General features: G+C 41.1%; 1 protein-coding gene across 26 annotated transcripts in view; it reads right to left on the reverse strand.

Moving 5' to 3' along the window:
• Positions 1-335: 335 nt before the first annotated feature.
• The window catches only part of LOC140728162 (leucine-rich repeat flightless-interacting protein 2-like), a 141,761-nt gene continuing 117,257 nt past the window's right edge, over positions 336-24,839 (reverse strand). For 22 of the 26 annotated variants that reach the window (XM_073046425.1, XM_073046430.1, XM_073046424.1 and 19 more), the window contains 4 exons: positions 24,210-24,302; positions 22,606-22,698; positions 19,760-19,886; positions 10,704-15,831 (listed from right to left, as the gene is read on the reverse strand). In XM_073046425.1, coding sequence (XP_072902526.1) covers positions 11,801-15,831; positions 19,760-19,886; positions 22,606-22,698; positions 24,210-24,302 — 4,344 coding nt within the window. In that variant the 3' untranslated portion in view covers positions 10,704-11,800. Of the gene's footprint in view, positions 2,547-3,929; positions 4,035-6,211; positions 6,292-7,165; positions 7,284-7,815; positions 7,866-10,703; positions 15,832-19,759; positions 19,887-22,605; positions 22,699-24,209; positions 24,303-24,839 lie in introns of those variants that run through there. The other 4 variants (XM_073046448.1, XM_073046450.1, XM_073046429.1 and 1 more) reach the window with 4 other exon arrangements.

Genomic DNA, 24,839 nt, shown 5'->3' on the forward strand with positions numbered 1-24,839 from the left:
TGGATTGATATGAACATTTGTACATATTTTGTGGTGGCTTTGGCTAATTTACAACATCAAAAGTTGCTAATATTGAGGAATAAAACTTTTCCAGGACTCCTTACAATTATTCCGTTAGGAAGGATCTCTGCTTAACATCTTGTTAAAAGGACAGTTCTGAATTTTCTCCACATGCCGGTGTGAGACTGGTTTACATGCTAAAGTCTCCTAGGGGCTCTGCAGATGAGGACAGGTTCCATGGTGATGGTCTGGTTGTACAAAACAATATATTCATATTGTTTCTAAGTTAAAATTAATATCATCCATTGGTCGATACACAATGACACGATTTGACAGTCTTTTGAAAACGTTTTATTGGTTTGAGAATGTAGTGTCAACATTAATATCTGTGTTGCAGTAAATGCTCCTTAGAAATTGCAGCAGATCTCCCCATTCTAAAACAAAATAAACTAAATCCAATGTAACAGCTTCAATTCCCCAACAGAAAACTCTCTCAACAAATCCTCTTACATTTGAGACCTCAACAGGATTAAGAAAGAAAGCTTAGCTCGCTGCCTGAGGTAGAATCTGTTCAGGAAAGCAAAGAACAAAACAAGAATGTACAACATGTGAAAAAGGAATTGTATAAACTACAGTTATGTACATTTGAATCAATCCCGGACTGGTTTCATAGTTCTTGATTCAACCTAATCCTATTGTTGCCATTTTCTATTATTGAAAAATTTAATTTGTCTATGGTAAAAGCACTTCTCATCACTTAACACTTCCAAAATAATTTAGTTTCTCAAATCTAAACATGCCCCAGTCATGTACAGTATCTTCGGTAAGAAGTGCTTGTTATATTTTTAATAGGTAAGAAGAACATAACTGAGTTTCTTTTTAATGAAGCATTCCTTCAGCTGTTAGAAGCATGATTTGTTGCAGGTGCTGCTATCTCTGATACTTCAGCTTGTCAGATGTGAGGAAAGAGATAAGCTCTGATCTTCTGGGGAGGATAAAAGTCCATTCCTTCAGCCTCAAAGCTGAGTAGACCTTTATTTATTTTGTTCACTGACAACTGCAGTGTGGTCAAGCCACCACAACCCATAATAACACTGATGTCCTGCTTAAAGATACATAGAGGGCAAAATACTGCAGATTTCACAAGAATTGCCTATCATTGAAAACTGTTTCTTCCTTAATGCTATTTTCACTCATTGATCTCTTCATCATTCCAGACAACTAATTTCCATGTTATCTAAGAGGAAAGAATTGTTGTTTGGAATTCCTCCACTTCCATGTGTGCTCAATTAATTATTAATACTTTAACCGCTCTGTTTCACGAAACAAAGTACAAGTAACCACTTGATAGAATTAAATAAAAACTACTTAAGATAAAAGCTGGAGCATTGTCCAAGTTTAACTCTCAATCAGTGCATTTACTTAAAGTGAGTTTCAAAACCATCACAGTATACTTAGTGCCCTGATGGCTTGGCTTTTCTAGCAGGCATTGAATTACCTCCTCACTTGCGAAGATGCATTCCCATGACTTGATTCAATTGTTCTTTGGAGAGGAAGATTTAATCTACGCATCATCTGCAATATTCCCTCCTTATCTTTAATTTTGCATTTCAGAGTGTTCCATGAGCAATATGTAACAAAAATAAGAAAATAAACACGAGAGGTTGAGGCAACGTAGTGTACTGGCAAAACCTTCACTGTGTTGGCAACTGACCTATCATTGATCACAGCCAACAAATCCTTGACATTTGTACCAGCACTGAAAAAGGGACTATAATCCAGTAGCACAACATTTGGTTTAAAAAAAATGTTTTCTCCAGACTCTGGTAATGCAGGCTCTTCTCTGAGAAGGAGGTGGTGATTGAGTAATTGTGCAGACCACATCAGGGGGTAATACTGGAGTCACAAATAGGTTAGTCCAGGTAAAGATGCTCATTTTCCTATCCTGTATATAGATTATTGAACCAGTTGTGTTTTAAAAAAATTTAACATCTTTGTGGTTACTTCATTTGATGCCAACTTTTTAGTTTCAGATACTTGAAGCTGAGTTCATGTTCTCAATCGGTTAAAGGGAAGAATGCACTTAGTTCCAGGACATTTTGTCCAGTAACTCAACCACTGTCTAACTATACCCTTCTCTGCTGTGGTTAACATATAGTTTCAAACCAGATCCCTGTGAAGCTAAGCTATTACTTGCTGATGGAATCATAAAACTATGTAGGCTATTCAGCCCGCCAGGTCTGTGCCAGAATGTTGACTGGGAAGCCTTCTAAAGAAAGTAGTACAAGTTGCAAGTCAGAAACATGTGCAATTTTTACCAATCTTTTTTCTCAGCAATGTGTCGTAACAGTGAAGCGTCTCATTATATCTTTTGTAAAAAAAAAACGCAAGTTTTTTTGTAACAAGCAGCTGGGCAGGAGTGTGACAGGGGTGCCTTATTGCTGGGATAATAGAGCACTCCGGTTAGCTTTCATTTTCTCCAGCCTCTTCGATAGGTGGCTGTTGCTCATCTCAAGCTCTTCAATTTTATCCAATGCTGAGCGGACCTATGGGAGAAAATAGAATCACTAGACCACCTCAGATTAGCATGTAAACAACTACTGCCAGCAGAAATAATCATCCAATGAAGTGTGGAACACAACACCAAGGCAAATGTTATTCCTTGATTAGGGACAGCCCTTTCAAACACTTTGTATCATTTGGGTTACATGGTCCACTTTTCTGGAAAGTTTGGAGCTTTCAATTTCCCTACATTTCCATAACCACTTACTGTATGGAAACATTATCAAATAGCTGACTCACAGTAGGAAAAGTAAATGTTTATCTTGAGTGAAGTAGTAGTAAGCTGTATCTATTTCCAGTTAAGACTAATCCTCTATTGGGAGGTGTAAGCTGGAGAGAGATTAGATTTTAAAAAAACTAAAATTGTTTCAGAGATGAAGGGCTTCAATTACATGAACAGACTGAAGAAGTAATGACCGGCCTCCTTGGAATATGTAGACTGACATTTGAATGATGGGTCCAGAAAAAAACAAACAAAAAATATTCTATTAATGAGATTTAAGAAACAACGGCACAACTTTAAGGTGATTGCTCGAAGAACCAAATACAAATTTGGGAATTAGCAGATAGCTGTGATCTGGAATGCATTTATTTAAATGTGCTACTCAAGAACAAAAAGGATCAATATCGGAAAGCGAAACAAATTGCAGGGCTGCAGGGGAAAAGCTAGAGGTTTGGGCCAAACTGGAATGCTGTTATAAAAAGTTGGCACAGGGAGAATGGTCTTCCATTCTAGTAGTTCAATAAACCATCATATAGAAACTTGAGCAACACAAAATGCTGGAGGAACTCAACAAGTCAGGAAGCGTCTATGGAGGGGAATGAACAGGCAAAGTTTCAGGCCGAGACTCTTCATCAGGATTGGAAAGGAAGAGGGCAGAAGCCAGAATATTTAAACTTCTTCAGGGTAGATGAAGCTGCAGATGCTGGAAATCTTGAGCAGCACACATAAAATGCTGGAGGAACTCAACAAATCGAGCAGCTATGGAGATCAGTCTTATATACATGAACAGATTATCAAAATTATTGATTTCTCATCTAGTCTAATCTGACCAACAATTTCCTTTAATTTTCTAATTTAAAAGCAACTAATATTTTTTTTCACCAGAGGCTATTGACTTTACTTCACTACAGTTTATAGGAACAATATTCAAAGTGTGTATGTCAAACCATATTAAGTCTTGTCTGTACAGTCAATAGGATATTGCATCAACAGGGAGACTCAGATGCTGTGAAGAGATAGCTCACAAACTTAAATACAAATATCTTTTTTGACATATAAACCAACTGGACATCAGATATATATGTCTGCATTAACACATTCTATTACTAAGTTTCCTTGGACAATTGTGAAGCCTTCACCTTACCTCTCTTTGGAGTTTGCGCTTCTCAGCTTTGAGTTCATCTTCCACTTTCTCTGCATTTTCTGCTGCTGTCTTATATCGTAAAACTTGGCCTTCAAGTCGAATGATCTGAAATAATTTCCAATCAGACCATGCAAACACACCCCAAGAAAATATAAAACATTAACTCATTTCATAAGAGGTAAATAGAAAACTTTACATGTAGAAAAAGGGCTGCATGCAAGGGCACTAGTCAATAATTGAAAGTTCACAGTGTGGCAACTAACATCCGTCAGCTAATTTATTATTATGTATATGGTTAGTTGAGGGTGGTATTTTGTCAAAGGTACAAGGAGGGCTCTTTGTTCATCTAAAAATGCGAACAGAATTTTCAACATCCCTGAACCACAGGAAACAGACAAGTGCAAGATCTTGTTTGAAAATCAGAACATGGCATTTCAAAAGTATACCGTGTGGACAAAGGCCTAAATGAAGTGTGACCCATGCAGAAGCAAGGCAAGTGCCAACTGAACAAACTGATAGTACTCTTCCAGGACTATTCCTTTACCACAAACCATGGTTTATCTAATTGCAAAAAAAAACCGTACAATTTTTGCTCCAGGGATCTAGGTGAATTTTTGCATCTCTTATTCAACTTTAATATTTAAATTGAACCACACAAACAGTTTGCAAAAGAAAAGCCCACTAAGATGGAAACTGAATACTCTAACTCCATATACAAGTTTGCAGATGATATCACCACAGCGAGCAGTATCTTGATGAGTTGGAATACAGGAAGGAGATAGAGGACTTAGTAACATGGTGTCATGACAATAATCTTTCTCTGTGTCAGCAAACAAAAGAGCAGGAAAGGGAGGCAGTGCACATGCTCAACAGTGCTGAGGTTGAGAACTTAAGGTTCCTGGAATGAACATCACCAATAGCCTGTCCTGGTCCCATATGTAGATGGCATGACCAAGAAAGCTCAACAATGTCTACTTCCTCAGGTGGCTAAAGAAATTTGGCATCAATCCTCACCAATTTTTATCGATGCATCCTATCGGAATGCATCACAACTTGGTACTGCAACTGGTCTGTATGTGACCACAAGAAACAGCAGGGAATTGTGGACACAACTCAGCTTATCATGGAAACCAGCCTTTCCTCCAAGGACTCTATCTATACTTCTTGCTGCATCAGTAAAGCAACCAGCATAATCAAAAACCTGGACATTCTCTCTTCTCCCCTATTCCATCAGGCAGAAAATACAAAAGGCTGAAAATACACACCACTAGGCTCAAGGACAGCTTCCACCCTGCTGTTACAAATTTATTAAATAGTTCCCTAGCCTGATAAGTCGGACTCTTGACCTCACAATGTACTTTGTTATGATCTTACACTTCACTGTTTAATTGCTCTGCACTTTCTTTGTGACTGGTACATTTTATTATCCATTTTTAAAATCTTTTCTACTGTACTTCAATGCACTGTTATACAGGCAATCCCCGGGTTATGTACGAGTTCCGTTCCTGAGTCCGTCTTTAAGTCGGATTTGTATGTAAGTCAGAACAAGTACATCCGGTATTATTTAGCGTCAGTTAGTCAAACATTTGTCATAGTATATAGTATATATTTTACTTTTCTATGCATATAAAACACTTAAGAAACATATGTATTCCAATAATTAAACCACTGTGTTGCTTAGTAATAATTGTAGCTTTCATTGGGGCAGTGGCCTTTCATATACTCCATTATTCTCACTTTATCCGTTATCCCTTAAAATTGTTCCAATCATTGACCGTCACCTAACGCTTTTCCAATGACCGATGGTGTTTCACCTCTTTCAAAACACTTTATTATTTCCACTTTATTTTCAATCGCGATCGCTTCCCGTCAATGGAACAGAAACACTGTGGGCGGCTGGTCCCAACCTCCGGTGGGTCCTAAGGACCACCGCACTGAGCCAGGTTAAATGGGAGAAGTGGGGGCTGTGCTGGGCTTGGGTATTTGATCCTCCACAATATTCCGCGTGGGTATGTGAGAGAAGCATTTCACTGTATGTCAGTACGTGTGAAAATAATAAACTAATTCTAATTCCACGTTTTACGTGGAGTCACTGATATAGAGAACCAAATTGATAAACTAGTTTATTAATGTCACATGTACTAAAGCACTGTGAACAATATTTCTTGCATATTGTGAGAGTAAAATAAATGGCTGATGAGGATTGAGGATAGAATAGAGTTAACAAGGAAAATGGACATTTTCTCCTCTTCTTTTTCATGCGGGAACACTGAAATTCTTACATGTTGTTCCAGTGCAGTTATTTCCTGTTCAGTCTTGGTGAGTTTAAACTTGTATTCGCTGATTTGTCTGTTGGCATCTCCTTTAAAAAAAATCCATCAGTTACAATAAGCAAAGGTTTGTCTATTTTGAGAATGAAAGATTTGCAAGTGATCAGGGATCTGGCCTCCAAAGTGAGCAGATTTGTAGCTGTATCGCACACACAGAATGAGTCAAACACCAAGATAAAGGTCAGGGTTGGGGTCAGGGTTGGGGTGGGGGGAGACAACACCAAAGAGAAAAAAGCAAATCAAACATGATGGTCAAAGATATTCTGTAGGCTTAGAGTTAAGAGGAACAGAAACATGAAACAGATACTTTATTAGTTTGACCTTTATGTGAGCTCAATTGGGCTGACAAGTTTCCTGAATAACCTCATTAAGTCCCGTCCAACTTCAAAATACAGAGGACAAAATTTCTGGAGATTATGTGTTTACAAGCCAATGAAAACAGGAAATTGAATTTTGGGCCGGAGAACTTGTCTGACCTGGAGAGGTAATGTGCTTTTCCTGCATGGATACCATTTAAACTACATAACAAGTATAATTTGACTTTGGATAACATCATAATAGCTTGCTTCAAAATGGTTACTGCAATTTCTCACCATTGTGACTTCCATACGATAACATCTTTGTTTTGCAACTAGGGAGAGCTAAGAACATGTGGAGGAGCAATTTGCTTTATAGTCACTCTTTGTGAGGATATGCAAGGATTTTGAAAATGTGCTGCTCAATACAGCATACATAACACATGTGAATGATAACCTGAACAGTCAGCAAAGGTGTGATACCATTCTGAAAGTAGGCCACATTGAGCAAGAGCTCACTGGAGCACGAGACCTACTATCTAATACCATTACAGGAATCATACATAAACACAGACACACATTAAACAGATGACAGGAATTTGAGGCTTACTTTGCACATCAATCACCTGTACGTCCATTCCGTTTTCCAAGATTGTGTCACCGAACACTGCCTTTTCCACTTTTCCACTCTTGGTTTTCTCATCCAGTTGTGCTTTTAATATTTTAATCTAATGGAAACATTAAAAAAACCCAGAATGAAAACTAAATTCACACCGTTACGTCAATCTAGGTACAATTTAAAATGCAAGGATTGCATCTGACTCACGCAGCATTCAATTTAGAGAAATAAAAGAAACAATTTATTAGGCATAAGGAGATTAAAGATAGCAGAAGCTAGAATCTGAATAAAGCCTTGTTCTCCCCTTCTCTCAAATTTATCTCCCTGTTTGCCTGTTTCCCTCCCTTTTATTCTCATTCTCCCCTCCAACCCATTTCTCATCCCCCTTTCAGTCCGTGGCCCCTTCTTTAACTTATTCCCCTTTCCCCAGCTGTCCTCTTCCCATTTTCTGCCCTTCAGCCCCTCCCCTACAGATCCCCACCCAATTTTTCCTCCTCGTATTTCCCATCCTCCAGCTCCTCCCTCGCCCACGCCCTCCCCTTCCAGCCTGTTTCTACTCCAAATTCCTTTCCTCCTGTTCTGCCTCCTTAACTCGTATCCTTCCCTCACTTTACTGTTCTCGTCTCGCCGAAGGTTCTTACCTGTTCTAATAAGGCTTCCTTTTCATCTACAAATGTGTTTACCCTAAAATCTGTGGAAGAGAAAAAAAAGAAAACTTTATGAATAAATCAGGGTACACAAATACTCATATTTAAATAAACACGAGACAAAAGAGAATGAGGAAATGTTGAAGTTAGTATAAAAAGTTAAATGAGTTATTCACATACCACAAAACACGGCAAGGGTGAGCCCAGGTTTAGTTCAACGTCAGTATGAGTGCTGGAACCTCGGGCTGCATGCAAACAGTCTACTCTTCCATTTTGTTTAGCATGCAAATTCCCTACAGTCAAACAGAACTGGAACACAAAATCTCATTATCCTGGTAATTTGGGGTTACATAAAAGATTATAACACACCAGAGAGAGGGAAGAAGATCAGTGGTAGGGTTGGAGGGAGAGAAAGGGAGAAATAAAAGCAGACAGTGAATGAGGCAGAAGGGCAAGATTTTAACAAAAGAAAGATAGATTGTGAGAAGGACTGAATGAACCTGACAGGATGAAAAAGAGCAAGATAGATTCGGAAATTACACAAATAGAGAGTGTAAGGGAAAGGGTGAGGGAGAAGGGGCTGAGGGAATGAGGCAGAGAAGCAGAGAGAGAGGGTGTGTGTGAGAGAGAGAGAAATTTGCTCCCTGGCATTATGACATACAATCCAAGCTGCATTCATGCAAAATACCAGCCACACACATGCTTAGTGTTTTCACTGTGCTTGACTTAGATGTTAATACATAATATGTAAAAGGGGCCCCTTGGTGTGTTATAATTTTATTATTGCACTGTTGTAATCGACAGGTTATATTTTCCAAAAGGAGTTTACAATTATTCATTTTTGAAACTATGCAATTACTACAGTTAGTGGGAATGAGCTTGTGGAGTGAGAGGTATGAATTGTAGGAGAGACAAATGTTACACAAGAATTGCAGTAAAACTCTGATAATCTGGCCCCCTATTGCTCATGTTTACTTATCAAACCAGAATGTGTGCCTAGGTGTGCAATTAGGGTTGGTCTTTGGAAAATCAGAAACATGAGGAGGTCTGTGGCTGGAGCCAGTTTTGAGTATTTGTACATTTCCTACTCTCGTTAACCTTACAGGGTTTACTGGAAAATTCATTATACTACCGTGTAATATGTAAAAAAAACCCAGTAATTATTAGTGTGTTTGGGTATTAATGGGTGTCATGTATCGAACTGTGCAGAAAATTGGATAAGCTAGTCTGAGGGTGCCAAATTTTCTCAGTTTTACTGTTTAGGCTTGTCAAATGCACAAAAAAATGATCATCAGAAAAAAAATGCTGGAATACACATTTCTATCATTTTCTCACTGGGTGAATTGAGACAAGCATGTAACCTTGCAGATAATCTCAGGAATGTAGACCCATTCTGTGGGGAGTAAGACTATGACTCTCCTTAGGAGTGGGCCACTGTCTGAGAGTTCGTCATTTTCTCCAGAGTGTAGCCTATCTCAGACCTGGAGTAGGGATACAGTAATCATGACCTGTATAATAATAGGTACAAAGTTTGTGTGACAGGACACTAACCTATTATCTAGAGATTTTACCTCAACTACAATGATGGAATAGAAATCTTTACCTATAAATTTTTCTTAAATTAATGAGTTTTATAAAACTGTAATTCTTGTGATGCAGTGATGTGCCAGTGATTCTGACAGTAATGAGATGTGTAGGCATGGCAGGCTTAGATGGTGTGGTAATCAAACCACCCACGTGAGAGCACAGAAGTGGGATGGCAAAGGGGAGGGGGTGGATTGCCCACATCATCACCCTATATTTTCACCTTGATAAAGAGAATTCTACCCTTGACATAGAAAACACTTTTTGAAAGATGAGAAATCTCTTAATTCCCGTAAGGAAATCCATAAGATGTTGTATAATTGGAGCAGGCTCGATGGGCCAAATGGTCTATTTCTACTCCTAATTTTGGTGGAATGTAGTGCATTCAACCTGGAGGCATGCGCAGTGTGAAAGCAGATTCTTCCCTTTCAGTATCCTGCTTTTGGTTCAAGTTACTGTTAATTCTGTAATGCCAATTTACTAACTACCCTTCTGAGCAAGGGACCTGTAGCTTAATCAACAGCTCAATCCATTAGCAAGCAGGTTTTCCACTTCTAACATGTCATTACTAGCTAAGCTATTGATAGAATTACACTCTGTGGCCAGTTTATTTGGTACCTCCTGTACCTAAAGTGGTGACTGGGTATATGTTTTGTGGTCTTCTGCTACTGCAGCCACCCATTTCAAGATTCAACGTGTTGTGCCATCAGAGATGCTCTTCTGCACACCACTGTTGTAACACATGGTTATTTCAATTATTCCTGACTTTCTGTCAGCTTGAACCAGTCTGGTTATTCCCCTCTGATCTCTCTCATTAACAAAGCACCAAACTACTGCTCACCGGATGTTTTTTTAAATTTTTCGCACCATTCTCTGTAAACGCTACACTTATACATCAAAATCCAGTGGATCAGCAGTTTCTAAGATACTCCAACAATCCCATCTTACACTAACAATTATTCCATGTCAAGGTCACTTGCATCACAGTTCTCCCCCATTCTGATGTTTTGTCTGAACAACAGCTGTACCTCTTGACCATGTCTGCATGCTTTTATGCATTGAGTTGGTGCCACATGATTGGCTGGTTAGATATTTGCATTAACGAGCATGTGTACAGATGTACCTAATAAAGTGGCCACTGAGTGTATACGTCCATTTATAAAAACTGGATCCATAAATGCATGTGTTTGGATTCTTCCAAACTCACTGATATGTACATTTTAGGCCCAAACCTTCTCTCACGTGTAAATGGGCAGCGTCTCATTTGACTTTAGATTGAACAGTTTGAACAAAATGTATAAATTGTGACCTTTTATTCAGACTCCAGCCATCTCACAATGTCTCACTGATACATGTGCCTATTTAAGGATGGTGAGTGATATTAATACATACAAAAACTGTAACATAACACAGTACACAATAATTTTTCAAGGCTCCAAAAATGTATTAAGGCATAACAATAACAACTCAAAGTTTTGGATGCAATTTGTGCTTCTTTAATTTTAAGTAGCTGTTTAGGGTTTATTTCGAATTTCACAGCAAACGTGAACTTAAAAGTAAGGTGATGTTTTCCAGGGAATGTCTGAAGAAAGGCAGAGGAATTGCAGGGCACGCATAGGCACAAATCATTACATGCAGTTATTAAGCAGATAGGCTTTTATCATAGAGAACCTCTGTCGAAACCAAGAGCGACTGCACAGTGTTCAAAACAACCCTAACTGATTTTGCTGTCCAGTTATTGTAGAAGTGTGGACAATAATCAGAACCAGAAACCTCAGCTGGTCACTATGCAGTAGTTATTGGTAAGCAAGACCTTTGAGTTTTCTATCTCTAACCTGAGAGTTACTGGATATTGATCAACAAAAGCAACCCTGAATGACTTTCCCTGCCTAATTCTGGCATGTCATGGACAATTGCAGGCACCCATTTTCCACCGCTCCCTTATAATTGCTCTACGTTCAGAAACAGAATCTGGATTTCTCCAGTTTTTATTGTGTATGAAAAGTTCAAATTGATTTTGCATTCAAAACACTTCATTAAGCAGCAAGTATTGCACCATCAAGTAGTAGCCACATGGCAAAGAGAACAGTTGAAGACAGGTTGTCAACTGTGATCTGAGAAAAATGTGCAAGGTTTAGCTTGGCTTGTTCACAAAGAACATGTACATCACAGAAAGCTTAAGGAACAGGCAAGATGGGCAGTTAGCCAAGGGCTACAGAAGCTGGTGCTGGTGAAGCAGGATTGAGCACAGCTCAGAATATTGTGCAATAATAGCTCAGGGCCAAGTGCAAACTTTATCATAAATGACAAATATACAAATTTATATTAAAATAACAATTCTGATAGTTATTACAGTGTAGTTCTATAGTGCAATCTGCTGAAATTGTAACAGATTTCATGAAAGTGAACACTCATCTTTATTTTTGCTTTTTCTCTTACTATCCTTTGCTGTCTCAGGAAGCCCCATTTCTTCTTCTGCTTCTTTCATGTTGCCTTCTGCTCCACTAATGCTGGACATGCCCCTCTGATTCTCACCCTGCTGCTGGTTGCCATGATAGTTGGATTGCCTGGAACTACTGTTCCTACGCTGGCACTTCTGCTCAGCATTCGCTGCATCCTTATTGCAATTAGCACTTAGATTTAGATCCTCACTGGACCCTGCATTCACAATAGGTCTGCGCTCAGTCTCACTTTCAGCAGGTGTCTCTCCCCTTTTCTCTTCACTCTTAGATGCTTCTTCATCTTGTAATATGACATTCATCTTTTTGTCCCACTCTAACTGATCCCCTTTCTCAGCATCCTCATCTTTGTCTCTGATCTCTTGTTCTTCAGTTTCTCTCTGAGTATCTATTGATTCTTCAGTCCCCATTTTGTTTATCTCAGAGCCATGCATCTTTTGTTCTTGGTTGGTCCCAGAATCTCCTTCACCCTTTTCAGGATCCAGTTTTTCATTATCTTGAATTATTTGCTCGGCAACTTGCTCCAGTGCCACTCTACCCATTGCTGGATCCTGTTGTGCAGCTTGCACTAGTTCTTCTTGCCCTTCATTCAGCTCAGGCCTTGCTCTTCCATCCTTTTCTCCAGTATCACTGACTGCCCCTTCAGATATTTGGGCATTATCCCCAAATGCTTTATTCCTGCTACTGATATCCAGGATTTGTCTGGTTTCTTCTTCATCCCCAACTTGCAGATTCACTTGAGATGTTTGCTCTTCAGTTACTCCAGTCTCATTCTCTCTCACCACCTCTTGTTCAGTTTTGCTGTGCATTACTTCGTGAATACTCTTGGAATCACTCTCTGGTTTGCCTTCACAGATTTCTTCCAAGTTCTTGTTTTGCAATTGATTGGTTTTGCAGCTCTCATGAACTTGTCCTTGTAAACTACACTCAGTTTCTTCATCTATGATTTCTTGCAGTTTGTCCTTTTGTATCAAAAGATCAGTGAGCTTTACTTCTTCTGATTCTTCAACTATACAAATCTCATTCTCATTTCCTTGTATTCTTCCTAGAATGCTCGTGCCATGCTGTTCTTCACTTTTTTGTCCAGAGTCGACTTTATCCTCCCCATTATGTTCAGGATCTTTAAAGTCGTTATTTTCCTCTTCTCTTGGGCTCTTGACATCATCCTCTCCTTCCCTAAATCTTTTGACTTCTTCCCCCTCCTTGCCTCTGGGCCCTACAACTTCATCACCCTCTTTGAGGCTTTTGAACTCTTCCCCTTCCACATCTCTGGGGCCTGTGACTTCATCACCCACTTCTATGGGACTTTCGCTCACAGCCTCTTCTTTAAATTCACCCCCTTCCTCTTCTCTGGGAACTTGGAACTCACTCTCCTCCTCTCCTCTCAAGTCTTTAACCCTATATCTATCTTCACAAGTACTCTCAGCTTCTGATAAAATGGGGCCTTTGTCTTCACCTGCATCTTCATCTATTGGGCCTATGACCATATCCCCATCTTCATTTTTTTCCTTATCAGCTTCTGTCCTGGGATCCTTGACCCTATCGCTCTCCTCTGTGGAGCCCTCAACTTTACTAACATTAGAATCAATGACTACATTGCCCTCTTCACCTCTGGCTTTGTCCTCCTCTCTGAGGCCTTTGATCCCCTCTCCCTCTTTTCTGGAGTCTCCTTCAATATCCTGCATGCCTCTTCCTGGAAGGCTGACTTCATCCCCTTCATCATCTTTGACCTCATTATCTTTGGCACTTTTGGTTTTATCTTCATCTTCACTTCTGCCCTCATCTGTTTCTTCCCTGGACTTTTTGATCTCACCCCCCTCTATATTTTCAACTTCATTGTCCTCTTTGGGAATTTTAGTCTCATCCCCCTCCTTTTCTCTGGGATTTATGACCTCATTTTCCTCTTCTCTGAGCTTTTTGACCTCATCCTCTTCTTCACCTTTGGAGGACTTGACCTCATCCTCCTCTTCTCCATTGCCTTTGACCTCACACCCTTCTACACCTCTGACCTCATCACTACTCTCCATGGGACCTGTGACTTCATCTTTCTTCTCTTCAGGTCTGTTGAACCTATCTGGACTAGTGCATTGAAACTCACATGCACTTTCCTTAATCTTAAACTCATTGTTAATATCTCTAGAGGCTTCCATCTCAATTTCTTCTCCTTGGATTTCCAATTTTGCTGCATGCTCTTCTTGACATTTAGTAATATCTTCTTTGGAGCCCTCAGTCTCATAGGGATCAATTATTTGGACTATGTTGTCATTTTTTTCTTTTCCCTGGTCTTTATCCCTACTGTTGGCTATATCCACACCGACACTGGAGCTCCCGACAGCTCTTCCACTTTCATGACCACTGACCTCACCACTCTCCCCACCATCTCCATCATGCAAGATTCCACATGTATTACTTTCTTTGTCAGTACCATGATCTATTCCACAACCTTCAATGACACTCTCTCCATTGTCACTTTCATCCATTCCATGGCCTTTAATTTCCTCTGCAGTGAAGCCTCTGTGCTCTTCTTCATCTTCTCTAAGTTCCCCAGCTTTATCCTCATTTTCTCTGAGCCTCTTACCTTCACCTTCAAATTCTACAGCTTTACTTTCAATCTCAGTTTCTGCCTCGTTTGTTTCCTCATTCAGTGTCATTTTCAGGAGACAGACATGCTCTAAACTGCCTTCCACTTTCTGTTGCTGCAACAGTTGTCTGGTTCCATCACATGGCTCTGCATCTGGAATGAGCTCAGCTTCATTTGCCAGCTGTTCTTTCCCTTGTTCCAAATCTTCCATTTCTCTATCCTGCTGACAGACCTCTGTCCTCTCTTTCACTGTCATATCATCCGTCCAATCCTGACCTTCACTATGAATGCATGCATGGTTAACTTCATCTCTGATCACAGGCCTTCCTTCCTCCCTTAGATGGCAAGCAATCTCTTCATTTTCCTCCAACTCCTCTTGGGCTGCTCCTATTATTAAACCACTCATTACCTCAGCCTCTTCTGCCATTTCCTTTACTTCCTCCAGCTCTTCAGAAACTGTGAATCCACCGACTACAGATTGCTCCTTTCTCTCATCTTCCTCTGCTCCATCCAACTCATGGAAGCCTTCCCCACTTGATCCAGATAGATCATTCTGATCTGACTGAATTAACAATTGCCCTGCTTCCCCATTATTGATTACAGCACCCTGAACAGCAAATGGGCAGATTTCACTCTCCTGAACTGTTGAATGGAACTCAACGTCCCCAATGACTGCCTGCTCCTGTTCTGTCTCTTGCATCATTGCTCCACCTAGATCCCTCTCTTCAACCTGGTAAATATCAGCAGTTCTTTCTTGTGCCCTTGTCAAGTTTTCCTCTTTCACTTGGACTGACCCTATCTCACCAGAGATGGTCTCGTCCTTATCTTGTGACTTTTCCTGCAAATCATGCCCAGACATCTGCTGCTGGAAAATTTGAAGAGACTTTTCTACTACATTTTGCACTATTTCCTGAGTTTTCTCTAAAATCATTTGATAGTCAGCTCCGTTTTCAACATCGTTAGAGTTCTGGTTAGCTTTCTCCTGCAGCTGATTCCCATTCACCCTTGGGTCACTTTCATTACTCTCACTGCAACCATAACTCTGCATTCCTTCTTCAAATCCTGAGGTGTCGCTTATTCCCTCAGGTATCACTTTACCTCTAGAGTTTTGAGTGTCACTTGGACTTTGCTCTGCATCATCAAGATTAGATGCAGTACATTTTATCTGGTCTGCATTTCCATTATCTCTTACAGTCATTGTTGGTGCATCAGTCTCAGTTAGTTCCTCACAATTCTCAGCTTTGTCCTTTTCTTCCACATTATCCATTAATATTTCCCGATTCCCAGTCTCCTCCATCTGTTCATCAATTCCAGTATTCTGCATGTCTCCTGTTTGCTCAACAGCCTTCAAAATCTCACTCCTCATCTGCAATCCGCAGGTTTCTCCTATAAGGATCATTGAAGAGGTGAAGACATTACGCCTGAGTTAACCCTTCTGAGTTAGGACTTTGCTCTAAAGAACCGTAATTTGTCAAATATGTGTAGACCTTGAACAAAAAAAAAAATACACATACTGGAAATCTTAAACTAATATTCTGATGAATGGCTACTGACCTGAAACATAAAATGTATTTCTCTCCCCACAATTACAACCTGGTCTGCTGAGTATCTGCAGCAGTTTCTGTTTGATTTGTAGTCCCCAGTTCTCCTGGCTTTTGTAAAAACATTGGAGCAAAATTTTTACAGCATCTCTCAAGGGACTTTGATTAAAACTGAGTAATGTCATTGACTGACCCAAAACTTGTTTAACCTCTTAAGATGTTGACCATAATTTATTAATTGTGTTTTTTTAATTTCTTTATAAAAGCTTGGCTACTCTTGGCAAAGCCAACATTTATTGTCCAACCCTGATTGCCCTTGAACAGGCAGACGTGAGCTACCTTCTTGAACCACTGCAGCCATCTTGTGAAGGTACACCTACGATGCTCTTGGGATGAGAACCTTATGATTTAAAACTTACCAATGATGAAGGAATGACAATATATTTCCAAGTTGGGACCACAAACAAGAGGAAATCTGTAGCTGCTGGAAATCTAAGCGACACACACAAAATGCTGGAGAAGCTCAACAGGCCAGGCAGCATCCATGGAAAAGAGTAGTTGACATTTCAAGCCAAGACCCTTTATCAGCACTGGCGAGAAAAAGATGAGTCAGAGTAAGAGGTGCTGGGAGGGAAGGAAGAACTACAAGGTAGTAGGTGATAGGTGAAATCAGGAGAGGGGGAGGGGTGAAGTAAAGAGCTGGGAAGTTGATTGGTGAAAGAGAAAGGGCTGGAGGAGGAATCTGAAAGGCCATGGAAGAAAGGAAAAGGGGAGGAGCACCAGAGGGAAGTGATGGGCTGGGTAAAGAGATAAGGTGAGAGAGGGAAATGGGAATAGGGAATGGTGAAGGAGAAGCGGGGCATTAACAGAAGTTCAAGGCTTGCCATCTCGGTAGCCTCCAACTTGATGGCATGAACATCGATTTGTTGAACTTCCAGTAATGCTCCTCCCCCACCATTCCCCATTCCCATTTCCCTCTCTTACCTTATCTCCTTACCTGCCCATCACTTTACTCTGGTGCTTCTCCCCCTTTTCTTTCTTCAATGGCTTTCTGTCCTCTTCTATCAGATTCCCCCTTCTCCAGCCCTTTATCCCTTTCACCAATCAACTTCACAGCTCTTTATTTCACCCCTCCCCCTCTGCCAGTTTCACCTATCACCTGGCACCTTCTATTACTTCCTCCCCTCCCCCATCCTTCTTACTCTAAACTCCTATCTTTTTTTCTCCAGTCCTGATGAAGGGTCTCGGCCCAAAACGTCGACTATACTCTTTTCCATAGATGCTGTCTGGCCTGTTGAGATCCTCCTACATTTTGTGTGTGTTGCTCCAAGTTGGGATGGTATGCTACTTGAAAGAGAACCTGTAGTCACGATGCTCCCTTTGCCATTAACATTCCTGATGATAGAAACTGCAGGTCTGGGACGCGTTGTCAGAGTAATTGCAGTGCATTTGCAGATGAAGCACACTGAGGCCACTGTTCACCAGTGGTGGACAAAGCAATTGTTTAGGTTAAAAGTCTGTCCCGAGCCTTGTAGGCTCACCAGGCTGGTGCTTATGCCCGTTTCCGTGGCGTGAAGCGACTGAGAGTACGAGACTTCCCCCTCCCCCCCCCGGATAGAATGCCAGTCTATCGCGAAGTTAATTGTTTAGGGTACTGAATGTAATACCAAGTGGGCCACTTTAAGTCGGCTGGCACTGAGCTACTGGGAACCGTTGACAATGCACTCATCCAGGCAAGTGGATGGCATTCCACCACATTGACTACTTGTGAACAGTGAAAAGGCTTTGAAGTTTCAGAAGCGGAATTATTTGCTGTAGGAAACCCAGCTTCAGACATTGTATTTATGTGCTACTCATTGCTGACCCCCAGGATATTGATGACAAGGTCTTTGTGATGGTAATTAGTGTTAAAGGCACTGACTATTTAGAGTAGATGCTGGGACTCTGTCTTAGTGAAAATAGTCATTACCTAACACGCCTGTGTCCCAAATGTTGTCAGCCACTTAACCCATATTTGAATGTTGCCTATTGTATTTAGGCATGTGTTTTTTCATTTGCTGAGGAGTTATGAATGATATTGAACATTGACAAATGAGTGAACATCCCCAGTTCTGATCATGTGATGAAAGGAAGGGCAACGATGAAGCAGTAGTTTGGCCTAAAATACTACTCTGAGGAACTCCAGTAGTGATGTCCTGGGTCTGGAATCCTTAACTCCCAATGCCTACAATCATCTCTCTTTGTGTGAGGCATGACTTTGATCACAGGAGTGTTTTGTCTTGGATGATGATTTGCTTTAGTTTTACTATAGTGCCTTGATTTCATTTTACCTCTGGTGTTCAGCTCTTCTGTTCACGTTTGGACCGAGGCACTGCTGAGCTCTGGAAATGGAGTGGATCTGTTAAATCTTAAATAAGTCCTCAGTGAGTAGGCTATTGTTAAATGTGCTGCTTGTTAGCACTGTTTAAGGTAGTTACATTCATTTCACTGTTGAATAACTGATTGGGTGAAAATAAGCCAGACTGGATTGTCCTTATTGTAAATGGGACAAACTTGGGTAATTTTCCTTATTACTGAATGGCAATCAGTGTTGTAACTTTCCTGGAAGAGTTTGAACAGAGGTACGAATAATTCTGGATTATGTATCTTCAGTATTTTAGCTGGGATATTCCCATAGCCTCTGGTGTATCCAGTGCTGCCACCAGTTCCTTGATAAGAAATTGGTTATTTTTGGAAAGGATGGCAGGACAATTTAATTTGCTTTGAAAGACACTTACACTTCAGTTTGTGTAAAGAGGGAGATCTTTAACAGATACAGTAGTCAAAAGGTGGCAACACATGATATTGCTAGTCTGTGGAGAATTTACTTAATGTATCTCGCAACAGGCACACTCTAATTCACTGCATTGTTCCTCTCCCACTTCAAACAGTGAAACTTGCCTTAAATTTCCTGTGGAAGAGTTAATATAAATTATAGAATTTTTCCTATTCCCTCTCAGCTGCCTGCACCTTTCAGTGCTGAGACACAACAGAATAATAGCCAGTGTCGTGGAATAACCCATAGCACACTGCTGTGCCTACCTTTGTTTAACAGCTTTTCTATTTCATTCTGTAGTTGGGTTCAGACTTAATCCCCCTTTTAATCAATAATACACTCAATCTGAAACCTCCTCAAATGGTGTAAGTGGTAGTTGGCTTCCTTTAAATTTTCCAAAAAGGAGAAAGATTCAAATTGCTACCTTTACTACAGGAAAGGGTTCCAAGGTGGAATACATCCAACAATGCACATTCATCTATGCCAGCTGGTTCCAAATTCAACCTTGTTGCAGGTATCCTGTGTCCACTGGCTGAAAGGGACCTTCCTGAGAAGGGCTTTCATCTGCACAGCCAGAACCATGGCTAATGGGTATGAGCTGACAGCACCAATTTACCACAAATGGACATAATTTTAACAATCTCAGAGGGGCTAGTAGTGGCATCAAAGATAAAAGTCACTGAACCACCTCTGGACACAAAATCAGTTCAATCTTCACATAAAGAACTATTGAGATCCGATGGTTCTGGAATGTATATACTGCAGATGTAAATTTTTACGAGCTCAATTAATGTTCCTTAACAGTTCCATAATCCCATTTAAACATATTTGTTCTGTGATCCAATTTGGCACATTTCCCATTTCTTCTTTTGTTGTTCTTTCCTTCTTTATCCAGAAGTCATTTCAAAAGCTGAGTTAAGTAACACACACCCCCCCAACTTGAGTCTCCTGCACTTACCTAGTGAGTTGTCACTGGAGCTCGGTTGCTGGGCTTCAGCCTGAGGCCTTGTCTGACTACTCTCACTGTGTGCACTGCCTTCTTTGCCAACGTGCTCAGCTTCTCCATTTGTCATCAACCCATGTGCCTGGGATAGAGAATGAACAAGTTACAGGGTGGAAGTGGTCCTAAACTCTTGCCAAGCTCCTACACACGTGCACAGGAGCAATGCTGAGCTCAACTGCTCATTTAGCTCTCTAGGGAGGCTTCAAGTGGCAAGTGACCAGCCTCCTGAGCCCTGGTCTGCACTGAACTTTCTGATATAACTTGATGCCATTGGAGTGACATGAAAGATGATTGCAGCTCCTGGGCACGTGGGTATCAAATATGTACAGGAGTAGTGTGTTCTTCCTTCCCTACCACTGATAGATTTAGTGCAATATCCACCCCCCCCCCCCCATATCTTACAAGCTTTCTTGTGTTCTTTTCAATTTTAACAAAGTGTCTAACCTGATATATCTCTTTCCAAAGATGTAGACTGACCTGCTGACTATTTTCAGCATTTTCTGTTTTTGTTTTAGATTCTGAACATCTGCAGTTGTTTTGATTTTTATTTGACCCTCACCATCCTTGTTTAAGCAGAGGTTCACATTCAATTAATGTGTACAGAAACTGATCTGAGAATCATTGCAGGCTCGATGCAAAGCAAAGGCAGCTGGACAGAAAGATGGCCTTGGTCATAAAATATATGTTTTGCTCAGATGTGTCTTGTCTCAGAGTTCACTGCTTCATATACACTCAGCGGGTACTTTATTAAGAACATTTGTACAGATGGTCATTAATGCAAATATCTGATCAGCCAATCATGCGGCAGCAATTCAATGCCTAAAAGCACGCAGAAACTGTCAAGAGGTTCAGTTTTTGTTCAGACTAAATGTCAGAATGGGGGAGAAATGTGATCCAAGTGATTTTGACTTGTTGGCACCACACGGGTGTTTTGAATAGCTCAAACTCCTGATCTCTTGGGATTTTCACACAACAGGCTCCAGAGTTTACAGAGAATGGTGAGAAAAACAAAAAAAAATCCAGTGAACGGCAGATCTGTGGGTGAGAACGCCTTTTAATAAGAGGGGAATGGCTGGACTGGATCAAGCTAACAGGACGGCAGAGTAACTCAAATAACCATGCGTTACAACAGTGGTGTGCAGTAGAGCATCTTTGAATGTACAACACACCGACCCTTGAAGTGGATGGGCTATAGCAGCAGAAACCACTGCTCAGTACCCTCTTTATTAGGTAGAGGAGGTTCCTGAGTGTAATTTGATCTGCTGATCAAGTGGAGTAGGAAATGAGGGATGAATGTGTTGCTGGTGCAGCGAGGAGGACTTTAGGAACTTGGATCATTGGAATTGCCTCTGAGGCAATTGAACCTTGCAGCATGGGACCCAAGACTCCCGCAGCTTCCACCAGCAGCGGCGAGGGGGAGACTGGTGAAACGCAGGCAGACGATTCTGAACACCCATTCGTTTATTGCTCTCATCCTCATCGATTTTAACCTTGTTCGATACTTCAATCAGCAAGGAATAATGAAGCCAACCATATGTTAGTAATCAATGCAGCATACACCCCCCAGCGCTGGCCATAGCCGTACTCCAGCTGAATCCCCTTGAGATCACAGAAGTGCCAGATCATCAGTCAGCTCAAAGATACTGTACATCCATAAAAGGGAAATTACAGGCTGCAACTGGTTGCAGTTCAGAAGAAGTATATTTAGAAAAGAGTATCCAGCAGGTTTGTAAGTTGTCTGCGAGATGTCGCCATTGCTCACTGGTGCCACCTTGTTAGAAGTCAAGTACTGTTCATACAGATGGAACTATTACACAGTGCAATGAGGTAGAAGAAAGTGAAAAAATAACAATAGAGAATAAAGCTACAGAGAAAGAGCAGTTTTGAGAGAGGTTGGACAGGCTGAACTTGTTTTCCCTGAAACAATGCAGTCTGAGGAGTGATCTAATAGAAATATATAAGGTTATGAGAGACATAGGTAGGGTAGATACTCAGAATTTCATGAAAGGCCTTTGAACAAGAGGGCACATGTTTAAGGTGAAGGGAAGAAGTTTTAAAGAGGACTTGAAGGTTTTTTTTACACAGTTGTTAACATCTGGAATATTATTCCAGAAGAAGTGGTGTAATCAGAAAAACAATTACTCCATTTAAGAGGCCTTTAGACAGATAGGCAAGGCATAGGAAGATATAGACTTAATGTTGGAAAATAGGATTAGTGTAGATGGGCAAATAGGGCAGCATGACTGATGTGGGCCAAAGGCCCTGTTTCTGAGCTATACCACTCTTCATCTCTGTTATTGGTGGGGACAAATTTCCCCAATAGCAATATACAAGTAATACATATCTCTAGCTTCTATTCTTCAGTTGAGTATATTATAAAAGGTGATGGGTTCCTTCCAGAACTTTGTTCCAGCAGTCCACTCTTCATGCATAAAGTTCAGAAAGGCTGTTGGACAGCAGGAGGAATCCTAGTTAAGTCTGCCCCATCCTCAACCAGTGCAACTGAATAGGAACTGGGAGATGGAAGCCCAACTGATACCCTCTCCCTGGCCTGGAAGGATTGAGGCTTACAATAACACCGCCCTTGCTGCTGAGCACCATCTCTTTCCTGCTGATTACGCGACCTGTAACAGCTTGCAAGCTTTCCTTGGTGCTACAATGCCCTCCCCTCCCAAAACACCCAGTTCTCAATATTCTTTTCTCATTATTATTTTTCCTCTACCTGTTTCTCAATATTATTTTGTGCAAGTGAAAGTCCAGGACCCCAGACTAGGAGATGCTTTCCAGTCCCAAATCCGTACCTTCAGTCTCTCCTTCAGCATTACAACCTCATTTCTAAGTTCATCTCGATCAATCCTGATGGCTTCAGAGTATTCCTTCTGTCTTTCTAAGGCCTAATGCATCAGTAATAGAAGATGGATGAGAAAAAGGAAAAGTGCATGTAAAAATAGACAGGAGACAGAATTCAAAGTGAGGAGATACAGGCAAGATTCAAAAGATTCAGGCAAAAGTAATGTTTATATGTTGACATCAGTTTAAGTAAACAGTTCTCATCATTGTACATACTGTCAACTTCCTTTTGTTAACCCCTCAGAAGCTCTAAACACCTCAAAGACTGCGTGTGACAAAACAGCTTCGGGAAGGAGGTAAAGGGTGGCAGTGGGTAGGAACTCTGTGGCAGCAGCAAGTCGCTGGTTGGAAACTGCTGGTCAGTGATGGAAAAGGAGCTTCTCACCAGCAGAGAGGAAGGGAAGCAGCGACTGGTCAACGAGGAAGAACTACAAGCTAGGAGAAAGGGAACTGCTGCATCAGTGGGACAAAAGAGATGACGGGTCCAGGGTTCTGAGGGGTAATATTTGATGTTCGGCCGCAGTTCTGGGAATTGAGGAAATAAAGGCTTTTGGAGGGCATGTGATCACTGGAAGCATCACAGTATTTTGGAGGGACAGTCTGCAAGAATCGCGGGTCAGTGAGGAGGGCATCACATTTTAGTTCTTCTCTGCAGTTTTCCCACAGAGTTATCATTCCCTATCTTGTACCTTTCCACTCCATGGTCTGTAACCTGCATTGTGGCTGACCTGGTACCTCATTCACGTGTCGCTACTCTCAGTTGTCGTGTGTATTGTGGTTTTCCTTGTACTGCATTACCATGGGTTAGCAACAAACCAAAGAATGGCCACTGTTTCCCACTGAGGCTCCTCCCACAGCCAGTCCTCTGGCGATTCCTTTCAGGAACCTAAGAACGTTATAGTACTGGATGGAGAACGCCTTCTTCATGCAGATACAATAGCAACATGACAATTTCTTACTTCTTATTCAGAAGGTGGCTCCAGAGACTTTAGCACATAACCTAGGGCTGATACTCTACTGTAGTTCTGCAGGAGGTTGCACTATCTGAGGTGCTGGGTTTCAGGTGAAACATTAAACCAAGGCTCTGTCTTCTTCCAGACTGGATGTACCAAGGTACTATTTACACTGACTGTTTAATCAAAATCACTGAGAAAGATCATCTGATCATTTTCACATGCTGCTGTGGGATCCTGGTGCGTGTAAGCTGACCGCCAGGTAAAATGATGGCCATGCTGCTAAAGTGCTGGCTGCAAAGTGTTTTTGGCAGAGCAGAGAAAAATATTAGCTCAGAATGTAAGAATGAGGCTTTTTTTCTGTGGACAATGGCAATGTTTTAATCCTCTGGAAAAAGTGGAAAGAAATCTGTAACTGCCTTTACACAGCGTTTAAAATGTGGCCAAATCTGGGAGAGCTGGCCTCACCAACACTGTCACTTCTGTCAATCACCAGAGGTCTAAATGCCGCGGGGTTAACAAAATCTGGTCATCCGATTTAAATGCCGAGCAAGAAATGGGCAGCCGCGGTGTCAGGTCCTTCATGCACAGGTAGTTCCTACCCCAATTTTCTTGTCTTTCCATTCCAGCGTCTCCTGGAGGTCGGAGATCTCTTGTGCAAAAGAACGCTGTTTCTGGTTCAGCTCTTTGATTTCCTACCAGTTGCACCCAAGCCATGGAGGGCAGAAGAGAAAAGAGAGAGAGAGAGAGAGAGAGAGAGAAAGAAAAGGTAGAAAAGAATGGGGAGAAAGTGAAAAGAAGCCAGAGAAAGGGTGAATATGAGAAATGGTGACATACTGAAAGCAAACCATACAATAGCAACAGTTCTCACATATATTAAGATTAAAATGTCACCTCAGACATTTTTTTAAAAATCTGAGATCGCAATAGCCCACTATTCCACATTCTAAATGTCACTTAGTGGAGACAAGAAACACATTCTGGGCAGTGCTATATTCTATTCTCACTCCTAGCCCACTGCCATGGTCTCAGGTGACGTGTTGCCAGTGTCAAGGGAATGAGAGACAGGAAATGGTCAAGATTTCAGTGTTCACTGCTTATCTGTGTATACAGTATCATTTTGTGAAGTATCTGCAGATAAACTTTGAACTTACAGTTGCCTATCAGTTTAATTTACCATCCCACTTTGCCCTTTCTGTCTGTGGCCTCCCACATTGTTACAATGAGGCCTA

This window comes from Hemitrygon akajei, chromosome 5 (assembly GCF_048418815.1).
Source record: "Hemitrygon akajei chromosome 5, sHemAka1.3, whole genome shotgun sequence".
Taxonomy (NCBI): domain Eukaryota; kingdom Metazoa; phylum Chordata; class Chondrichthyes; order Myliobatiformes; family Dasyatidae; genus Hemitrygon; species Hemitrygon akajei.